General features: G+C 44.0%; 2 protein-coding genes across 2 annotated transcripts; both read right to left on the bottom strand.

The window, feature by feature from the left end:
* Positions 1-569: 569 nt before the first annotated feature.
* Positions 570-13,919, bottom strand: LOC109893483 (non-receptor tyrosine-protein kinase TYK2). The gene is made up of 24 exons (XM_020486714.2): positions 13,779-13,919; positions 12,943-13,151; positions 11,015-11,138; positions 10,023-10,155; positions 9,714-9,877; positions 9,125-9,509; positions 8,817-9,002; positions 8,391-8,548; positions 8,197-8,314; positions 7,876-8,059; positions 7,588-7,706; positions 7,179-7,352; positions 6,808-6,895; positions 6,413-6,540; positions 6,049-6,184; positions 5,521-5,672; positions 5,247-5,397; positions 5,027-5,118; positions 4,683-4,875; positions 4,338-4,456; positions 1,857-2,029; positions 1,644-1,761; positions 1,369-1,479; positions 570-1,276 (listed from the first exon to the last, which is right to left on the bottom strand). Exons 2-24 carry the CDS (start codon positions 13,127-13,129, stop codon positions 1,136-1,138), a joined length of 3,534 nt encoding a protein of 1,177 aa, XP_020342303.2. The 5' UTR covers positions 13,130-13,151; positions 13,779-13,919; the 3' UTR covers positions 570-1,135.
* A 6,075-nt stretch (positions 13,920-19,994) lies between these two features.
* LOC109893481 (hsp90 co-chaperone Cdc37) lies at positions 19,995-22,971 on the bottom strand. The gene is made up of 8 exons (XM_020486713.2): positions 22,615-22,971; positions 21,950-22,231; positions 21,701-21,806; positions 21,505-21,620; positions 21,017-21,139; positions 20,748-20,930; positions 20,566-20,637; positions 19,995-20,384 (listed from the first exon to the last, which is right to left on the bottom strand). Exons 1-8 carry the CDS (start codon positions 22,723-22,725, stop codon positions 20,244-20,246), a joined length of 1,134 nt encoding a protein of 377 aa, XP_020342302.1. The 5' UTR covers positions 22,726-22,971; the 3' UTR covers positions 19,995-20,243.
* Between the last annotated feature and the right edge of the window lie 58 nt (positions 22,972-23,029).

Genomic DNA, 23,029 nt, shown 5'->3' on the forward strand with positions numbered 1-23,029 from the left:
AATTGGACGAGAGGATGCATTTTTTATAACACGTCATGAGCGGGGCGGGTAGTTGTACTGTAGCTTGCCTGTCATATATCAAAACCAGTGATGCCCACTGCAAGTTCAACAAACCCACATGATCCAGTATATTGAATTGAATTACCGGTATGAAAATATGGAGAAAATCAAATCACTAGATCATTTTTGATTCAATAGAAGTTGAGGTATTTTCATTATATTCAGCTGTGTATGTCCATGATTGACAGAGAAAAATGTACTTTATTTTAGAAAAGCTCAACTAATTGGGAAAATATTTAGGCATAAAATCAAATTAGCTTTCGCCTCTAGGCACACTGGACCTTAGCATTTTTATCTTATCCGACCTGAGTAGGCAGTTTGCTCAAGTTGACAAACACAAGAAAACTTCCCTTTGCTTTGCACTCAACACCCTTTTTTAAAATAAATACACAATTGGTCATTTACATTCAGTGAAAGTGTTATAAATGATGAGCTAACAATTTACAACCTGCATTTTTTGGACTTTGGTCAAATTGATTCAACACAGTGATACACAGGGATACAAATGCTTAATTTTCAACATTCGCCCACTCAAACATTTAATACATACAGACATAAGGAAAAACATATGATACAATAAAAACAGCAAATGTTGTGTAATATTTACATCAATACAGAAATAAAGAGAAACGGTTGGTAATATACATGCCTCAATTGAAGTGTTATATTAATCATGTGAACATTATGAGTGACAAATCATATTTCATATGATAGGGATCCTCCAACTCGGGCTAAAATGTAGCACCTAATTGGATCAGTCATGGAACATGGACCCGGTTCTCCTCCCGAGACAGCACTATAGCTGCCATTCAGGGAATTTCACACCTAAAAAAATACTATCTGTTGCATCAAAATAAAACAAGTGCCATCACTAAGGGCTCATCTATATGAATGAATAGATGGGAATTACTAAAAACCTGAGTTCCAATTTATTAATACAAAGAGCAGTCTACTCCTTCAGAACAGACAGAGGGCACTATGGTGCAGGGTGTGGTGTAGACTCTAGAGTAGACTTGTAGCAAAGTGCTGAGGCATACAGGAGTAAGGCCAGCTGGCCTGTGAAAAAGTACGGTTCTCATTGGCTCATTTGGGCCAGCCACATATTGGGTTGCCGTTCGTATGTCTTGCGAATCTCTTCGATGGACTCAATGAGGGATTTGAAAGATGGCCGTCTCGCGGGGTCAAAGTCCCAACAATGCTGCATCAACATGTGGACCTGTTGAAAACAAGACAGGTTCGTTTCCCTAGGTGCATTTGGCTTACAGAAATAATGAAGACTGTGTGAGAGTGTTTAGCTGTATGCTTGACCTCGCTAGGACAGTCTCGGGGGCAGGGCAACCTATTATGTTTCTCCAGCAGCTTGATCAGCACCATCACCGTCATCTGACCCTGCACGTTACCCATCATCTGAACAAACTTCTATAAAAAAACACATAAAAAAAGCACACATCACAATTAATACACTCAGCAAACCACACACTGACTGTCTCAGTATTATGCAAAAGGTTGGTGTCCTTGATTAAGTGGATCATGCAGATTTAGACTGAGCTAGTTTGAGAGAGATGGAGGGTGTCGTTTCGTACCACTGGAGGGCTCTGACGATGGTCACCGTGGGTCAGGACCTCATAGAGCGTCACGCCAAAGGACCAAATGTCTGAAGAGAAGGAAAACTTGCTCTCCTTCAGACACTCAATCGCATACCTGTAAAATAAGTCAAACACCTTTTTAATGCACACATCTGGACTCTAAATTAGCAGCCCAGAGTCCAGCAGGGAAGTAATGGCTCCAGGACTCACCAGTACACAGGACTGTCTCCATCCTCACGCACGCGGTAGTAAACATCTCCCTCTGGGATGTATTTGGTTAGGCCAAAGTCCCCGATCTTCACCAGATGCTCATTCTCCACCAGTACGTTCCGGGCAGCCAAGTCCCGGTGGATGTATCGCTTCGAGTGCAGGTAATCCATCCCCTTAAAAGGAAAAAAAGCAGAAGGAGCAGGAGGAGAGATGAGGGAGACCAAGGTGAAAGAGAGTAGTGGTTAGAGAAGAAAATAGAGTACTTTAATCTATTGTTGTATAAAACAATATTCCAATATTGGATAGCAAATCTTCAACTTGAACCCAAGCAGTGTACCAGCTACAGAACTAAACAGAACCCTAGAAATAATCTAGATTACATATACAGTTGAAGTTGGAAGTTAACATACACTTAGGTTGGAGTTATTAAAACTAATTTTTCAACCACTCCACAAATTTCTTGTTAACAAAACTATAGTTTTGTCAAGTCGGTTAGGACATCTACTTCGTGCATGGCAAGTAATTATTCCAACAATTGTTTACAGACAAGATTATTTCACTTATAATTCACTGTATCACAATTCCAGTGGGCCAGAAGTTTACATACACTAAGTTAACTGTGCCTTCAAACAACATGGAAAATTCCAGAAAATTATGTCATGGCTTTAGAAGCTTCTGATAGGCTAATTTACATAATTTTAGTCAATTGGAGGTGTACCCACGGATGTATTTCAAGGCCTACCTTCAAATTCAGTGCCTCTTTGCTTGACATCATGAGACAATCAAAAGAAATCAGCCAAGACCTCAGAAAAAATTGTAGACCTCCACAAGTCTGGATCATCCTTAGGAGCAATTTCCAAACGCCTGAAGGTACCATGTTCATCCGTACAAACAATAGTGAGCAAGTATAAACACCATGGGACCACGCAGCCGTGGGAAGGAGATGCGTTCTGTCTCCTAGAGATGAAAGTACTTTGATGCGAAACGTTACAATCAATCCCAGAACAACAGCAAAGGACCTTGTGAAGATGCTGGAGGAAACTGGTACAAAAGTATCTATATCCACAGTAAAACGAGTCCTATATCGACATAATCTGAATGGCCCCTAAGCAAGGAAGAAGCCACTGCTCCAAAACCGCCATAAAAAAAGCCGGACTGCGGTTTGCAACTGCACATGGGGACAAATATCATACTTTTTGGAGAAATGTCCTCTGGTCTGATGAAACGAAAATAGAACTGTTTGGCCATAATGACCATTGTTATGTTTGGAGGAAAAAGGGGGGTGCTTGCAAGCCGAAGAAAACCATCCCAACCGTGAAGCACGGGGGGTGGCAGCATCATGTTGTGGGGATGCTTTGCTGCAGGACGGACTAGTGCAACTTCACAAAATAGATGACATCATGAGGCAGGAAAATTATGTGGATATATTGAAGCAACATCTCAAGACATCAGTTAATGCTTGGTCACAAATGGGTCTTCCAAATGGACAATGACCCTAAGCATACTTCCACATTTGTGGCAAAATGGCTTAAGGACAACAAAGACAAGGTATTGGAGTGGCCATCACAAAGCCCTGAACCTCAACCCTATAGAAAATGTGTGGGCAGAACCGAAAAAGCATGTGTGAGCAAGGAGGCCTACAAACCTGACTCAGTTACACCAGCTCTGTCAGGAGGAATGGGCCAAAATTCATCCAACTTATTGTGGGAAGCTTGTGGAAGGCTACCCAAAACATTTGACCCAGGTTAAACAATTTAAAGGCAATGCTACCAAATACTAATTGAGTGTATGTAAACTTCTGACCCACTGGGAATGTGATGAAAGAAATAAAAGCTGAAATAAATGTAAATAAATTATCTTTCTTTCTCTCTCTTGGGGGACCTGAGCCCTACAACCATGCCTCAGGACTACCTGACATGATGACTCCTTGCTGTCCCCAGTCCACCTGGCCGTGCTGCTGCTCCAGTTTCAACTGTTCTGCCTTATTATTATTGGACCATGCTGGTCATTTATGAACATTTGAACACCTTGGCCATGTTCTGTTATAATCTCCACCCGGCACAGCCAGAAGAGGACTGGCCACCCCACATAGCCTGGTTCCTCTCTAGGTTTCTTCCTAGGTTTTGGCCTTTCTAGGGAGTTTTTCCTAGCCACCGTGCTTCTACACCTGCATTGCTTGCTGTTTGGGGTTTTAGGCTGGGTTTCTGTACAGCACTTTGAGATATCAGCTGAAGGGCTATATAAATACATTTTGATTTGATTTGATTTGAATAAATCATTCTCTACTATTATTCTGACATTTCACATACTTAAAATAAATGGGTGATCCTAACTGACCTAAGACAGGGAATTTTTACTAGGATTAAATGTAAGGAATTGTGAAAAACTGAGTTTAAATGTATTTGTCTAAGATGTATGTAAACTTCCGACTTCAACTGTATCTTTATATTACCAGCCCCCCGTGCAGTGCTCCTGTCTCACCTGGCAGATCTGCTGTGCAAAGAGGAGGCTGTGAGCCACGCCCAGGCGGTGTTTGGCTAGGTACTCTCTAAGGCTGCCCAGCGGTAGGAACTCCATAATCAGCTGCACCGTCTGCCCTCCTGTGGAGACAACGAAACAGGCATTTACAGCAGTCACTCATACATACAGACGCTACCCTACACATGTATATGTGAACAGATGCTGGAAAACCCACACACACGAACATGTAGGAAGGAGCCAAGCAAGAAACGTAATAAACAAGCATTGTATGAAAATGAGACAGCTAGTCATATACAGCAGGTGGATGACAGACAGGTGAGCTTGGCTGGATCACATGCCACTCACCCAGCTCAGAGCAGCAGCCCTTGTACTTGACTATGTTGCTGTGGTAAAGAGACTTGAGGATCTCAATCTCCTTCATCCAGCCTTCACGGAGATGGCTGCCTCCCTCATGCTTCAGGGCCTTCACTGCCACATAGTCCCCTGTCCCGTCGTTGACTGGGTCATACACATAGAGCATCACCTTCCCAAAGTGACCCTGGAGACAGAGCACAAAGCATTCTCTCAGTTAGAGGGAGGCCAGGGAATAATGTTTTACATAACGCCAGTAGATCACAAAGCACAACAGAAGATGAAGAGCACAGAGGGGTTTATAAGAGTCATGTTGTCCTGCGGGGAAATTAACTCACCTCCCCTAAGTCCCGGATCTTTTTCAAGTAGCGTTTGAGGAAAACGTTGGGGTCAGCGTCCGGGAGAGACTCCAGGGGGGATATGTCAGGATCTGATCAGAAACCAGGAGAGCAACATTAAAGCAACACTAATCAATCACGAAAATGTGGTCAATCTAAATGCTAGAAGAGGAAACGGAGAGGAACAGACTGATCCAAATAATAAAAGGAGAGGACATACTCTTGATCTGTAGTTCAGTGAGCTCTCGAAGCACAGTGCGGAAGGACGGCCTCTCCCGGGGTTCGTAGGTCAAACACATGCTAATGAAGCTGGCCAGTTCCTGCGACGAGGGCTCGGTGAGGCGACTCCGCGTCTCATAGAAACGCTCTTTCTGTTGGCAGGGTAGACGTCAGGGTTCAGTATGAATCACAGGCATGGTAAGAGGATGGCAGAAAAATGAGTTATGATTAGAGGGAGGAGAATTGAAGGGCAGTGACGATAGGACTGTAGGTACCTCAGTGAGCGTGCTGCCACTCATGGGCAAATCTCCATTGTTGCAGATCTCCAGCAGTGTGGCTCCAAAGCTCCACTGGTCAGCAGCTCTGCCGAATGGGGCACTGCTTGGCACACACTCCGGGGCGATCCATGGAATTCGCTCGACACGCTCTGTAGGGCATACAGACAGTCTAAGTCAGACCAGGCTATATAATACCACTACATTCAGTAGGTTCATGAATCACATGGTCTCACAGCACAAACTAAATAACCTCTATAGCCTTCCTGCTAAGTGTCAATATGATGATAAGTACAAGACAGCCAAAAAGTGGGCCTCACAGCAACCAGGAAGTGGTTTACACAGGGCTTCCTGTGACTCAATCTGATCTAAAAGAATGAAGATCAAACAAAATCACCAGAGACGGAAATTGAGGGTTGACAAAATAACTCACTGTGGAGAGATTCTATTTCTCATGTAGTGAGTGTTGCCCAAGATGGAAGTGGTCTGGTAGGAACCAACTGTTTTATTGGTCAAGTAGGAACTAACCTTCTCTGGACAGCACGTTGAGGGCAATGCCTGGATCGCTCAGCTTGACGAAGGGAAAGGTGCCCTCCTCCAGACCACGGCGAGCCACCAGAATGTTTTTGGCACAGACGTTACCATGTACCAGTTGTTTAGTCTCCTGTAGTAACCAGGTGGTAGAGGTAACAACATAAAGTACATTCAGGACACTCAATAGTGGGAGATGAGGGTTGGCAATACATTAACTATGGACACAAGGGTTTAGAGTTTGAAACGGAGGGACTATCACAGAAGACAAGAGATCAACATCCTAAAAGATCATTGTTTCATACAATGAGTGAGGAGTAATCTTAGTTTGTTGTGATGTGAGGGTATCAGGCTGACTTACAAGGTAGCTCAGGGCACTGGCCAGCTGTTTGGCTACAGTAAATTTCCACTGAGGGGTGACCAGCGCCCTTTCCCTTCGCAGGAACACATCCAGAGGCCCAAACTCCACAAACTCCTCCACCATGATGTCTGCACAGGTCAAAGACAAGGATTATTATCAAGGATCACACCACTTACTGTTAGAGATGAGCGACACTTCAATGTATTGATTCTAATAAAAGGGCTATGGTTTGGCTGAGAGTCAGGCTTGTGATTGCACTGTACACCAGTCCCGTTGCCTAGTAATTCAAACAACCAATACAATTAACCTTCTGAGAGGGAAGTGTCAGTGCTGAAGAAGGAAGTTGCACAGCTGAATGAGGAAGTGTGAGGTTGAGTAGTGCCATGGTGACTTACTCTCAGATCCTTTGACAGACACGCCGTGTACAAAGACCAGGTGACTGTGAGATACTTGGCTCATCAGACTGGCTGTTTCAAAGAACGCCTATGAGAGGACAGGAAAGAGGAAGGAATATCATGACATTGTAAACAAAGGTTCACATTCAACAGAGTTGAATTGGTGAAAACGGTAGTTTAGAACCAACAAGGTACTTAAGAAACCGTTGTGTGATTGTGGCAAACTGGGTTGGAACCTGGGATGGTGTTATCGCACAGAGCTAAAGTCCAGGCATTATCACACAGAGCTAAAGTCTTCAGGTCTCAGGTAAGGTTACTCATCACGCAATCAATTCCTGTAAGAGGATAATGATACAGTAATGGTAACTCACTAATGCTATGTCCTTGTGGCTCTGGTCCAAGATCTTAAGAACCACTCGGATCTCTTTGCGATCAGTAAGATTGTTGTTCCACTTGTCCTCCTCATCCTCCTCCTCTGCTCCGCCCCACACCAACAGACTGCCCGAGTAGATGTTGGTCCTGGTCCCACGGCCCAGATGCTGCTCCTAAGCACAGGGACAAACAGCCATTTTAGAAGTACTGGGTACAAACCGGACAAAGATAGAGAAGAACATCAGTGTTCAGTAGGGAAAAATGTATTGGAATTTAGTGAAACTGGGAGGTACTGTTGCAAAATGTTTCTCTACGGTGTGCCCTACTGAATATAACCCAGGTGAAACCTACACAAAGGAGGGCGCTGACAGAGAGATGTATAGAAGAGAAGAATGCCCTCTCTCTCACCTGGGTGATCTCCTTGTCTTTGATCTGATGGAACCTCAGCTGAGTCAGACAGAGGGCCACAGAGTCAGGTTGAACACACTGGTCCGCACCCTGCCTCATCACCAAGAGGTTGGACAGTTCTGCAGCACACAAACACTCATTTAAATACAGCATAGGAAAACATGGACACACAACACGACACTTCCTTACAGAATAACATCTCTGTACATATGTTGAGCTGTGGTATGTTAGGGGCAGAACAACACCAATGCACATCTATTAAAAAAAAACACATTACACACAAACTACCTGCAGGTCGGGGTAGGCAGCATTTCTTCACAGTGAAATTGTCCGTGCCAGACTTGAGCACAAAGGTCTTGAGACTGTCGGTGAGCTCCTTGACACTGGAGAACTCCCGGTCCCAGCCTTCCAGAGCAAACACTGAACCACTATGCAGGATCCTGAACTGCTTGTGGATTGCAGCTTGTCCATTCTATAGGAAGCCAGCAAAGACACACACATGCGTCCAAATATATAACTTCTAATGACATTGTATTGCTTTTTATATTTTTGGACTCAACATTTTCCATGTTCCTCGTCCTTCAGGGCTTGGTGCGGAGGCACGTTTACCTGACTCTTGTTTAGAACAGCTAATATGATGCGGTGGTAGTCGAGGACGCTCCAGCGCACAAGAAAGGCTCCCTCTTCAACTGCTTCCTTCCTCAGTCTCTGCAGCACAAAGTCATCACTGAAAAAGACAGTCAGATTTGCAGTGGGAGCCAGGGAAGTGTGTGTGTGTGTGTGTGTGTGTGTGTGTTACTCACTTCATTGGTCCATGGAGGCCATTGGTGGCACTAAGCACTACTCTGGGCGGAGCCACCTCGTGACACAGGTAGTGGTGTGCGTCTGCAGTAAGCCGGAAGTACCCGTCCAGCAGGGAGACGAAAGACAGAGCCTCAAGGCTGGAATTCATTTGAACCTCCTACACACATAAACATATCATCCTCGGAAAGCACCACCTACACGCATTTTGCAGTCAGATACTCCGCTTCCATACAGACATACATCATATAGTAAGATGCAACTTCACACACAAACCTAACTTGAGATCCGCACACTTGACTTAGGTTTTTGCATAAATCATGCACTATTGTCATTGGGGGATTTGCACAAAACATGGAGCTACGTGTGTGTATCTCAAGATAAGTTTGGAGCCCAACAGAAAGCAGTTGAGAGGCAGGTGCTCGAACCATAGAGAAGTTGTCCTGTTTAATGATGCTGACGTTGGCTCCAGTGATGGTGATGTGGGAGATTTCAGGGAAGTCGCAGAAAGATGTCCATGTGTCAGAGGATTTGGGTTCTTGCTGGAGGGGCGATTGCTTCACACTTTTCCGATTCCCTAAGTAATCGTTCCCAAAGTAACTGTTGGCCTGAGGCTAGAACAGATAGACACAACTTACAGAGCATCCTACAGAAGGCATACTACGAGAAACACACAAAGGCACAGTTCTAACTAGCAGTCAAAGAGCCTGATAAACATCCAATGGGACAGACATACGTTCTGCACTGTCATCTTCCTCCACTGAATCCCCTTGGTACCAGACACCATGACCTCATGCATGACCCGAGGGCCAACGTTCTCAGGGTCAGAGGCCCCGTGGGCGTGGCTGGTGTTGAGGTAGGAGCCGCTCCCGTCGCCCCCGTCCTTCCTCAGCTCCAGTTGGGCTGCGAGGAAGGTCTCGGTACCGAAATGGGGGGCTAGGTGCTCCAGAGTAGACAGGTATTTATACATGACCTCCTGGGAGCCCAGGCGTCCTACGTCCACAGTGTGCTCCTGGAAGGTCTTCACGAAGTCAGCAAACACACGCCGGATACGGATCTTGGTCAGGAAGTTGTCCCTCGCTATATGTTTGGAGAAGGATCTCGGAATGCAGCGCAGGAAGCTACAGTATGGCAAGGGGAATATGGAAGTCAATCAAAACATTACGGCTGCGTTTGTAAAGGCACTAGTTTCCCTCTATAATGCACTAGTTTTGATAGTGAATAAGGTGTCATTTTCAACACAGCCTCAACCTATAGTACTGTCTGAAACCTTGTCAAAGACCTTCCTGAAGCAATGCACCCATCCCCTCTGACTCATGGCTTACCTGACAGACTTGGCCACTTCCTGTAGCGTGCAGCCTGAGCGCAGGGCCTGGTGAGAGAGGTGCAGCACAGCCATCCCCAGACTCTCATTCTTAAAGCGACTCAACTCTTCCTTTCCTTGAGCATCCTCCATCGGCGTGACATCATTCACAAAATCAAACTTTGCCTAAGCGAAACAAAAGGGAAATTACTTATTTCACAATACGAAAACGTTTCGTGTGACACAGGAATATTATGTTAATGCACACTTCCACAGGAATATATGAATACAAACACATTTTGGATAAAACACGCCTCATTCTGAAACTCACCTGGCAGAAGAGGTATTCCAGGGAGGTCATTTCTAGTAGAGGTGAGCCCCTGTGCTCTGTCCCTGACGGTGGGGCATATCGCGCCACTGATGGCTCCTTCTCACTCAACCCATGCCAATTCCGAAAGTAAAACCTGGGAACAGAAAGAGAAAATTCCCTATATAAATATGCCTGTACACAAAAGTATACAGTGCATCGTCTCCCCATACAGACCAATACTAACTCTCTCTCTCACACACACACTATAAAAACAGTTGGCTGGTATGCCCTAGCCAGTCTGAGCGGTCGGCTCCCGCTAGCACAATTATGCTGACTGGGACTTGGGTTCTGATCCTCAACAGGATGTCCGTTCAGAACAATGCTGATACTTCTCTGGGTTCTGATCCTACACAGGATGTCCATTCAGAACAATGCTGATACTTCTCTGGGTTCTGGTCCTACACAGTATGACCCTCAGAACAATGCTGATGCTTCTCTGGGTTCTGATCCTCCACAGGATGTCCGTTCAGAACAATGCTGATTATTCTCTGGGTTCTGATCCTACACAGGATGTCCACTCAGAACAATGCTGATGCTTCTCTAGGTTCTGATCCTCCACAGGATGTCCGTTCAGAACAATGCTGATACTTCTCTGGGTTCTGGTCCTACACAGGATGTCCGTTCAGAACAATACTGATACTTCTCTGGGTTCTTGTCCTACCCAGGATGTCCACTCAGAACAAATACTTCTCTGGGTTCTGATCCTCCACAGGATGTCCGTTCAGAACAATGCTGATACTTCTCTGGGTTCTGGTCCTACACAGGATGTCCGTTCAGAACAATGCTGATGCTTCTCTGGGTTCTGACCCTACACAGGATGTTCGGGATAACTATGGTAGACTGAACAGCCAAACTAACGGGACTCAAGGGAAACTGAAGGGAGTGTGAGGGAAGTGTAGGTAGAGAGGAGGGGACGGATGGCCTTTTTTTTAAACACACACACACAAACTAACCTCATGCGATAATGGAGTGTCAGTCTTGTCTGCTCTTCTGAGTTGAAGAAATGGTTGGGACTGTACCAACAGTGGGATTCAGGGTCATACAGGGAAAACAGGACATGGCACAGTGGAGTGATACCTAGGGGGACAGATATAGGTCACGCACACCTTGGATTCACCCTTTCAATGACATACAGTGCATTCATAAAGTATTCAGACCCCTTCACCTTTTCCACATTTTGTTACGGTACAGCCGTATTCTAAAGTGGATTACATTTTTTTTTTAAATGTCCTCATCAATCTACACACAAAACCCCATTATGACAAAGTGAAAATAGGTTTTTAGAAAATTTTGTCAAAAAATAAAAAATAACTCTAAAACCTTATTTACATAAGTATTCAGATCCTTTGCGATGAGACTCGAAATTGAGCTCAGGTGCATCCTGTTTCCATTGATCATCTTTGAGAAGTTTTATACAACTTGATTGGAGTCCACCTGTAGTAAATTCAATTGATGGACATGATTTGGAAAGGCACACACCTGTCTATATAAGGTCCCACAGTTGACAGTGAATGTCAGAGCAAATACCAAGCAACAAGGTCGAAGGAATTGTACATAGACATGGTTGTGTCGAGGCACAGACCTGGGGAAGGGTACCAAAACTTTTCTGCAGCATTGAAGGTCCCAAAGAACACAGTGGCTTCCATCATTCTTAAACTGAAGAAGCTTGGAAATACCAAGACTCTTCCTAGATCTGGCCGCCCAGCCAAACTGAGCAATCAGGGAAGTAGGGCCTTGGTCAGGGAGGTGACCAAGAACCGTATGTTCACTTTGACAGAGCTCCAGAGTTCCTCTGTGGAGATGGGAGAACCTTCCAGAAAGACAACCATCTCTGCAGCACTCCACCAATTAGGCCTTGCTGGTAGAGTTGCCAGATGGAAGCCACTAAATAAAAGGCACATGGCAACCCACTTGGAGTTTGCCAAAAGGCATCTAAATGACTCTCAGACCATGAGAAACAAGATTCTCTAGTCAGATGAAACCAAAATTGAACTCTATGGCCTGAATGCCAAGCGTCACGTCTGGAGGAAACCAGGCACCTCTCATTACCTGGCAAATAACATCCCTACAGTTAATCATGGTGGTGGAAGCATCATGTGGTGAGGATGTTTTTCAGCCGCAGGGACTGGGAGACTAGTCAGGATCGAGGGAAAGATGAACAGAGCAAAGTACATTGTTGATGAAAACCTGCTCCAGAGCACTCAGGACCTCTGAAGCGAAGGTTCACCTTCCAACAGGACAACAACTCGAAGCATAAAGCCAAGACAACGCAGGAGTGTCTTCAGGACAAGTCTCTGTATGTCCCGATCTACCATTTCTGGAGAGACCTGAAAATAGCTGTTCAGCGACGCTCCCCATCCAACCTGACAGAGCTTGAGAGGATCTGCAGAAAAGAATGGGAGAAACTCCCCAGATACTGGTGTGTCACGCTTGTAGCGTCATACCCAAGAAGACTCAAGGCTGTAATCGCTGACAAAGGTACTTCAACAAAGTACTGAGTAAAGGGTCTGAATACTTACGTAAATATTTCAATTTTTAATACATTTGCAAGCATTTCTAAAAACCAGTTTTTGCTCAATCATTGTGGTAATGTGTGTAGATTGATGAGGAAAATAAACTATTTAATCAATTTTAGAATAAGGCTGTAATGTAAAAAAATGTGGAAATTGTGAAGGGGTCTGAATACTTTCCTGAATGCCCTGTAAAACCCAGATTCCTGTGGTAATCAACCCAAACACACCCTTATGTGGCAGGCTGCCAATGTCCTCAAACATGAGGTAAAAGAACCGAGTCCTAAATTCGGAGAGTCCTAAATTCTTTCTCAATACTCATACAAAATATTGTTTGTTTCATGAGAAAAAAAAATGGCACTTGTTCTTACCCACAGTCTGTGCTGCAGAGATGGAAAGCTCCTCAGCTGTCACTTTACCCTCTGTGTGGGTCAGATAGCGCTCCCCTGCCTTGGTCCAAAACAGATAGACATGGACGCCTGGTCCCTGAGGAGGCTCACACTGGCCTGTGGATGACCCTGTCCTGGTACTCTTGGAGCGGCCACGTCGAGACATCATGGACCAGGCTGGGTCACAACACCTGTCCCAGGTAGGAAGTAAGAGAAAAGTATTTCACTGTAATCCAGCATTTACCACAAGCAGTAATTCAATAGTGTCTTGCGGTGCAGAATCACTCATTGAAAAGGAAATTAGATAACAATTTAAGGACATACGTTTTATACATGGGTTTTGTTAATATCGACAAGAGAAATTATACTAAATTACAAAGTAAGCCTTATTGTAGCAAATAAACACATCTGGATCAAATAGATTTGTTACCATGTAATTGATCGGCATTATTACCATGTTCTGAGAACTCGCGATATGATTCAATATTTTCTAGTAAGGCCTTCCGGGTATTGCACATGAACATCGGTAAAGACGCAAATTTAACGATAACATGACATGAAAATCCGGATATAATTTATCCAATGTTTCCACATTTTAAAAATCTATTCTCACCAATACATTAATCACTTCGTCATCGAACTGATTGCTCGCGGATATGGTGGCATATAGCCTACTGTGTACTGTAAACAATTGTAAACCAGTAGCATAAAGCCCACTTCCTATAATACTGATATAGTATGCTTTACCCGCGAATGCTGGAATAAACCCGGGTATTTGTAAATTGTACTGCACATTTGTCAAACTACAGATGTCTTACCATTTAGTTGCGTCCCTAAAACGTATAGTTAGAAAACCCAATGCAGGTTGAACCGAAGTCCACTCTTCGTATGATTTCCTAATGCGTGTTTCCCCTACTCCTACGCATGCCGGTGAAGCGCATAGATGGAGAAGTCAGCTTCAAAATGAAAACACCGAAACCACTTTTGGCCACTCCCCTAGAACCAGCTGTACTACAGTAGGCTTGTGGGATAGATCAAATCAAATTGTATTTATCACATGCGCCGAATACAGCAGTTGTAGACCTTATCGTGAAATGCTTACTTACAAGCCCTTAACCAACATTGCAGTTCAAGAAATACACTACCATTCAAAAGTTTGAGGTCACTTAGAAATATCCTTGTTTTCCATGAAAACATGAAATTAGTTGCAAAATGAATATGAAATATAGTCAAGACGTCGACAAAGGTATAAATAATGATTGTTAATCGAAATAATAATTGTGTCCCTTCAAATTTTGCTTTCATCAAAGAATCCTCCATTTGCAGCAATTACAGCCTTGCAACCCCTTGGCATTCTAGTTGTCAATTTGTTGAGGTAATCTGAAGAGATTTCACCCCATGCTTCCTGAAGCACCTCTCACTAATTGGCTTGGTGGTAGCGATGGGCATTTCCGTCTCTTTTCAGTGAGCCGGCTCGTTCGGATCAGCTCACCAAAAAGAGCCGGCTCTTTTAAAAACATGTTTTGTATTTTTTCCAAGTCAAACAGTTTGCGATAGTTTGACTATGATTGTTAAAACAATTCGAATTAAATTATAAAATGAAGTCATTACTCTACCTTAACCACAATGTATTTAAAAATGCATGTTTTCTTATGTAAAAGAATGCAATTAAACATTTGTATTTAAAGTATACATTTTTTATGTATAATAACAAAGTGCATATAAATCGAACCATTCAAAACGAATACAATATGAACAGAATAATATATTACACCATATCATGGCAAAATAAATAACAATGTGCAAAACTGCAGCATCCCACTTAAAACATTAAACTAGTCCCTCTTTTCTCTCTCTTTATTGCCATGTTATAACCAGCATCACACAGCAATGCTGACCATATTTAGCTTTTGAGACATTTTCATTCAGAAATGCAAGCTGCCCCACTTTCGAGGGGCTGATGCGGTTTCTTCTCTGTAATTATTTGTCCCGTTTTCGAGAAGACCCTCTCAGAAGGGAACGGATGTGGCCACTATGCAGAGTCTCCCTGTCATGACTTTAGTAAGCTGTGGGTAGACAGAGGCCTTGTTCTTCCACCAGCTCAGGGGCTCCTCCAAATAGGATCGAACCTCTATTTATGGCATCTGCTGAGGGATTCCTTCGTGCTGCATCCCCAGTTGCTCTCTCGTCAAACAGCATCCAGCAGACGTTTGTGGCACTACTGCTGCTGGTGCTTCTGATCCCTCTTCTTCCTGGTGCCTGAGCCAGCTGACTGCTGGGGCTGTCCCTCCCTGCTGCTGAGGTTATTCTTTAAAGAGCCTCATCAATCGCTCTGGCATCACTGAAGGCTAACTTCTTATACCTGGGGTCAAGTGCAGCGGTTTCTGATAGCACATGATTATATTCCATTCTGTGGAATTTTCTGTCCATTGATGAACATAGGGTGTCCATCAACTCTGTCACATGTCACATGTCCTGTGGACGTGCTACCTGTCCCAGACCTGCTGTTTTCAACTCTCTAGAGACAGCAGGAGTGGTAGAGATACTCTTAATGATTGGCTATGAAAAGCCAACTGACATTTACTCCTGAGGTGCTGACTTGCTACACCCTCGACAACTACTGTGAATATTATTATTTGACCATGCTGGTCATTTATGAACATTTGAACATCTTGGCCATGTTGTTATAATCTCCACCCGGGAAACAGCCAGAAGAGGACTGGCCACCCCTCATAGCCTGGTTCCTCTCTAGGTTTCTTCCTAGGTTTTGGCCTTTCTAGGGAGTTTTTCCTAGCCACCGTGCTTCTACACCTGCATTGCTTGCTGTTTGGGGTTTTAGGCTGGGTTTCTGTACAGCACTTTGAGATATCAGCTGATGTACGAAGGGCTATATAAATACATTTGATTTGGTTACATTTGCTTCTCTCTGTCGACTGGCTGTGATTCACTGCAGACCCTTACACAGGAGTATCATTTTAGAGGCTGTCACATAGCTGAAAAGAGAGAACAGTAATGTATTAGTTCAGTTTAACATTTTGTCTACTGATACTACATTCTCATCTACATATATAATACTGGATTAAATAATGATGTAGTAATAACTGCTTACTGTACCTCTCCACTGATCTCCACAGTGACCTGCTCAAAGGGTTCCAGGACTCTGTCCACCACCTCCCATTCCTCTTTGATCAGAGCATCAACAGGTGCATTGACAATGACCAGGGTAGAGATGATGGCATCCTTGGACTCAGGAAACTGCTTCAACATATAAAATGTTGAATTCCACCTTGTAGTGTAGTGTAGTCTTGTTCAGGCCTCAGCTCAGGCATCCCCATCTGGCGTTGTGTAGACTTTAGTTTTTCAGTACCTACTGTGCTCCTGTGGAAGTATTCCACAGCTGCTTTCACTTTGTCCACAGTGGGCTTCATCTTCAGAGCATCTCTTACAATCAGGTTGATTGTGTGGGAAAGACATGGATGATAGGTCGGTCCATTTAAACATTTTCACGACTTTGGTTATGCTCGCTGCATTGTCGCTAACACAACAGACCACTTTTGCATCTACTTTCCACTCTCAACAACTCCTCTGACAAATTCTCTGAGGTGTGTCTGTCACTGAACTCAAAGCAGTCCAGAAGACAGCTCGACATGAAGAATCTTCAATGAAGTGACATGTAACCGACATGTAAGATGTGGTTACCCTTGATGTCCAGCAGTCAGTGGTAAGGCAAACTGCAGTAGCTTTTTGGACTCTTTCCCGCACTGAAGCCTGTGTACTCTTGTACAGTTTTGGAATAAGTGATTTTGAAAGGGTTTTCCTGCTTGGAACTGTGTACATTGGATTTAGACTATAGCTATAATTTCTAAAACCTCTGTCCTCCACGATTGAAAATGGCTGGAGGACAATCATTTTAGCCAATGCAATATCTATTTGGCCTTGTTTTGCTACAGACATAGACTTTGGCATAAACGGGTCCATAGAAGACTGCGTTGCTGTGGGTCGCGGAGTAGGCCTACTTGACTGAGTGGAAACATCTCCACTTGTGGAGGTGCTGGCTCCACCACTATCACTAGCAGGCCTGCTAGTTTCTCGAAGCTCCTCTACAGCTAGCTTCACAGTTGGGTGTAAAGTCTCATATGCCGGTGTAGGTTGTGCATTGAACCGGCTTTATATGAGATTTGGTTTGGCAAATTCTACTCCATGCTCTAACATTGTCTACATTATTAAAATGCATCCAAATGCTACTGTGCTTCCGACTCATTTTCCAGCTGTTGTTTTCAGTTATCCTTCCTCTCTCTCCTTCTCGGCAGCTAAGTGTGTGACTGTGAGTTAGTTGGCTCGAGCCTCCCTCACGCATCTTTGGTTCATTGGTTGACACTGTCTGATTGTCAGGAACAACAGGTGAGGCTGTTAATCTGAGCAGACAGTCAAAACGAATGTGTGCGCTTGAGCATTTAGGCCTATATTATTTTGTTTTTTGAATGAGTCAATTCTCATTATTTAAATATTTTTATTATTCACATCTTAATTTTTGTAGATTTTTATAAATAGATTTGGCTCTTCTGATATGCGAGCCAGCTCCCAACATTCACCTACAAGAGCCGGCTCTTAAGCGCCGACTCGTTGGCGAACGACCCATCACTACTTGATGGGAATTTCTTACAGTACCTTATGGTCAAGTGGCACCCATAACAGCTCAATAGGGTTGAGATCCGGTGACTGTGCTGGCCACTCCTTATAGACAGAATATCAGCTGACTGCTTCTTCCCTAAATAGGTATTGCATAGTTTGGAGCTGTGCTTTGGGTCATTGTCCTGTTGTAGGAAGAAATTGGCTCCAATTAAGCGCCGTCCACAGGGTACGGCATGGCGTTGAAAAATGGAGTGATAGCCTTCCTTCTTCAAGATTCCTTTTACCCAGTACAAATCTCCCACTTTACCACCACCAAAGCACCCCCAGACCATCACATTGCCTCCACCATGCTTGACAGATGGCGTCAAGCACTCCTCCTGCATCTTTCATTTCTTCTGCGTCTTACGAATGTTCTTCTTTGTGATTCCGAACACCTCAAACTGATATTCGTCTGTCCATAACACTTTTTTCCAATCTTCCTCTGTCCAGTGTCTGTTCTTTTGCCCATCTAAATCTTTTATTGGCCAGTCTCAGATATGGCTTTTTCTTTGCAACTCTGCCTAGAAGGCCAACATCCCGGAGTCGCCTCTTCACTGTTGACGTTGAGACTGGTGTTTTGCGGGTTCTATTTAATGAAGCTGCAAGTTGAGGATTTGTGAAGCTTCTGTTTCTCAAACTAGACACTCGAATGTACTTGTCCTCTTGCTCAGTTGTGCACCAGGGCCTCCCACTCCTCTTTCTATTCTGGTTAGAGCCAGTTTGCGCTGATCTTTGAAGGGAGTAGTACACAGCGTAGTACGAGATCTTCAGTAGACTGACAAGTTCCAGAAGAAAGTTCTTCGTTTCTGGCCATTTTGAGCCTGTAATTAAACCCACAAATGCTGATGCTCCAGATACTCAACTAGTCCAAAGAAGGCCAATTTAATGGCTTCTTTAAATCAGCACAACAGTTTTAATCTGTGCTAACATAATTGCAAAAGGGTTTTCTAATGATCAATTAGCCTTTTTAAAATGATAAACATGGATTAGCTAACACAACGTGCCATTGGAACACTGGAGTGGTGGTTGCTGATAATGGGCCTTGGTACGCCTATGTAGATATTCCATAAAAAATAAGCTGTTTCCAGCTACAATAGCCATTTACAACATTAACAATGTCTTCACTGTATTTCTGATCAACTTGATGTTATTTTAATGGACATAAAGTGATTTTCCTTCAAAAACAAGGCAATTTCTAAGTGACCCCAAACTTTTGAAAGGTAGTGTAGGTGCTTACTTACAAGCCCTTAACCAACAGCGCAGTTCAAGAAATAGAGTTAAGAAAATATTTACTAAATAAAATGGTAAAGATAAAGTAACACAGAATTACATAACAATAACAAGGCTATATACAGGAGGCACCGGTACTGAGTAAATGTGCGGGGGTACAGGTTAGTCAAGGTAATTTGTACATGTAGGTAGGGGAAAGGAACTATGCATAGATTATACAGTGAGTAGCAGCAGTGGGGGATCAATGTAAATAGTCCAGGTGGTCATTTGATTGATCTTATAGCTTGGGGATAGATGTTCAGGAGCCTTTTGGACCTAGACTTGGTGCTCCAGTATGACTTGGGTGACAGGAGTCTCTGACACCGCCTGGTATATAGATCCTGGACGGCAGGAAGCTTGGCCCCAGTGATATACTGGGCCGTACGCACTCCTCTGTAGCGCCTTATGGTCAGATACCGAGCAGTTGCCATACGAGGCCGTGAGGCAACCAGTCAGGATGCTCTCGATGGTGCAGCTGTATAACTTTTTGAGGATCTGGGAACCCATGCCAAACCATTTCAGTCTCCTGACAGGAAAAAGGTGGTGTCGTGCCCTCTTCACGACTGTCTTGGTGTGTTTGGACCATAATAGTTTGCTGCACTTAGCATTATTATGCAATGGAAGACAGGTGAAACAATCTAACAATATTTCTAATAAATCTAAATTTAAGAACACCCTATCCTGACACATGTAAACCAGTGTTATTTTTAATAGCAAATAATACTCAAAAGTGATTCTTCATCAACTTAAAAGTTGATGTGGGGTGACACCTGCTGGTCAAATGAAGGAGAGAACTATGAGCAAAAAGGTCGTAAGGGGCCAGTAGACTGGATTCAAAATGTCACATGTTGATATGATCCAATTTCAACCTCAGTTACTAGGCTATCCCACATTACATCACTATGTATAATTCTATCACATCAAGAACTGAAATCCTGCCTTGCCTTCCCTATACATGTAGAACCAGTAGTGAGAGTATTGAATGAAAAAGAGAAACTTGTTCCCCAGCAACTGAAAGCACACAAATACAAGGTAGACAACAGATTGGCTGGCTGACACACAGTGAACAGACACACATACACAAAGAGACTATGTACAGGCACACACACGTTTAAGAATACAGCTTTACTAATAAGGCCCAAGCAAGAATTGTTTAAAAAAAAGAAGAGCATTCAGCAAGTGATATTGGTGTGATATTATTGTCCACAAAGAGTGGACATCGCCACAGAGAGGTTACATTGTTCCAAAGCGTTAAGGAGAAATTCATGAAAAAACATTGGGAGTAGCAATAGAAGTGACGACTACATAGATGAAAATATCATTGTAAAGTCAATTCATGTCAATCATTCTATCTTCTGTTCGCCCATCTCCTTATTCAGCTCTTCATAAGTAGCGTCCTCCTCCTTGTCGTCTCCCTCGTCTGCCCGTGAGTTAGGGACCCACAGCCCAGAGTCAATGCATCTCTTCATGTGGACCTTAGCCTCCTGACGGGTGGGAACAATGACATTCAGAGCACCAGTTTATAACAACTTCAGGAGGTTTTATTCCACTATTCAGTGTGCCTTTACATTTGTAGAACAATGTATGTTGTCGGTATGCTTGCCCTGAGCATGTGGAAGACAATACAACAAAAGAAACACAGGAATGGATTGTTTTGTAACCTACCGTTGGGTCCAGCTTCGTGATGACAGTCTGCAACATGGCAATGTCCTTCTCGTCAAAACATTTCTGCATCTCCTACAAAAAGGACAAAATAAATGGCTTTGTTAACTTGCAAAAACAGAGCTAGGGATGATGATGGAAGGACGGTGCTAAATGGAGGAGGTGCAGCAGTAGATGTCCTGTACCTCAGGTAAGGACTCATACACCTCGGCAGGATCCAGTCCTCCGGGCCCCAGGCGTTTCTGTCTCTCCTCCTCTTCGTACTCCTTCATGGCCCTCTCGATGCGGATCTTGGCCCTGCCGCGCACCCTCTCCTTAAAGGACTCCAGCTCATCATTGAAGGCATCCTGATACTGCTGATCTGCAGTCTGAGAGAGGGAAATGTAAATGTTAGTCTATATACTTTGCTATTGAGTGCAAGTGGGAAACGTATCACCTTTACACGCAAACAAACCTTTATCTTGTCGAAGAACTGACGGAAGCAACCGCGGGGATCCACCTTCAGGCTCTTAGCCAACTCCAGGATGAACTGCATCACTATGGTCTGGTGGGCCACCTGCTCCATCAGCGCTTTCTTCTACAGGAGGAAAACATCAACAGGACACTGACATTAACCCTTGTCTATGCTCATCTGTATCAAGAAAAGGCAACTGCATGTTTGGGCAAATAAAGAGGATCAGACGATCACTTACTAACCTACTTCATAACCTTCTCTACACCAGGATTGTGTTAATTATGTACCAAATGTAAGAAAATGGACAAACAGGGAAGGACTACCTGGACTTGTTCAACAAGAAACACTATACTTTTCTGTTTCAAAACATTTTGCTACCCTGTGCCCTACTGAACATTACCCTGATGAGTGGTCTCGGGGGTAATGTATAGCGGATGAAATCCCTGATGGGTTATTAGTGGTTTGTCATATTACGGTTCTGTACTCACCTCCTCCACCTCCAGGTCAATGCACATGATGACTAGGTAGTTGGCCGTCTCCTCACACACCAGGTGAGGGTTGTCTGATAGGTACTTCTGGCTGTCGTCCCAGCGTTTCATCATACCTGACAACAGAGACAGATACCATGGCCATGACAACTACCCACCAAGAATGGGGACAACAAAGAATGGGAAAATTACTCACCAAAGTGTTTGATCTCTTTCTCATACTTCTCCACAAAGGTCTTGTGTTTCTGCTCTTTCTGCTCCTCGGTCTCCTCCTTCACATCTGGCTTAACATTCATAACACTCTAGGAGAGACAGAAGGAGTGAGAGAGAGATCGGAGTGGGACAGAAGGAGTGAGAGATCGGAGTGGGGGCAAGTCAAGTGGCATCAGCAAATAACCATCACCTGCAGCCAGGGTGCACCAGTGGTTCCACACACTTAACCCACCTTGCTGAAGCCCTCCTTGCAGAGTGTGTCTACATTCCATGGCATCTTCTTCTCTTCCCGCCGGTGGTCCTCCAGTTTCTTCTCCCAGTCTCGCTCCTCCTTCTTCAGCCTCTTCTCCTCGGCCTGTGCCTTGCTCAGCTCTGCTTTGGCATCGTCCGTGACTGAACTGGACAGATTCTTGGTCTTCTTCTGTGCTTCAGTCAACTTGCGCTTAGATTCAGCTAGCCCCTTCTCCAGGTCCTCCCCAGCCTTTATGAACTGGTCCATCCGTTCCACACGCGCCTAGGTGATGGTGGGGAGAGGGGTCAGGACAAAGATATCTCCTCGCGGATAACTACCTATACAACACAACGTCAAATGTTATGTTTATCTGCGATAGGAGGCTGTTTACATAACGCATCTAGAAAGCTAGCTAATTGGTCTCTGTAAATTAGCTATCTTTTTTTTTAATATACTTTTTACCTTTAACTAGGCAAGTCAGTTAAGAACAGGGTCTTATTTACAATGACGGCCTAGGAACAGTTGGTTAACTGCCTTGTTCAGGGGCAGAACGACACATTTTTTTTTACCTTGTCAGCTCGGATTCGATCTAGCAACCTTTCAGTTACTGGCCCAACACTCTAACCACTAGGCTACCTGCCGCCCCAAACTTTCGACAACGTTACCTCATGTCTCCATTTGAAAAGGCTGGGTGTATCGATGTTTGGATGAGTGTCATCTTCATCATCTGAAACCTCAATGTGGTCCCACACGCTGTAGTCTATCCTACTTGTCATTCTAGCTACCAAGCTAGCAGGCTAAAACGTTGCTTGCAGCAAGTGCACGTTAAAAGTGAAATTAACAGATGTGAGTCTAATGATACAACGTAACTATCTAACTTCAAACCTTGTTAGAAATTATATTGGTAGCTAATATATTTACTATTGCTAATCAACAATAGTGCACAATGTATCTTTAGCTTGCTATGGAGGAAACCCTAGACATTTCCGTTTAGACGTTTTCCACGTCTCTACGTAAACTCGTTATTGAAGAACGTCAAGGCAAAGGCATGTGGGTGGGGCATGAGATTTTTATAATAAA

This window comes from Oncorhynchus kisutch, linkage group LG6, assembly GCF_002021735.2.
Source record: "Oncorhynchus kisutch isolate 150728-3 linkage group LG6, Okis_V2, whole genome shotgun sequence".
NCBI lineage: Eukaryota > Metazoa > Chordata > Actinopteri > Salmoniformes > Salmonidae > Oncorhynchus > Oncorhynchus kisutch.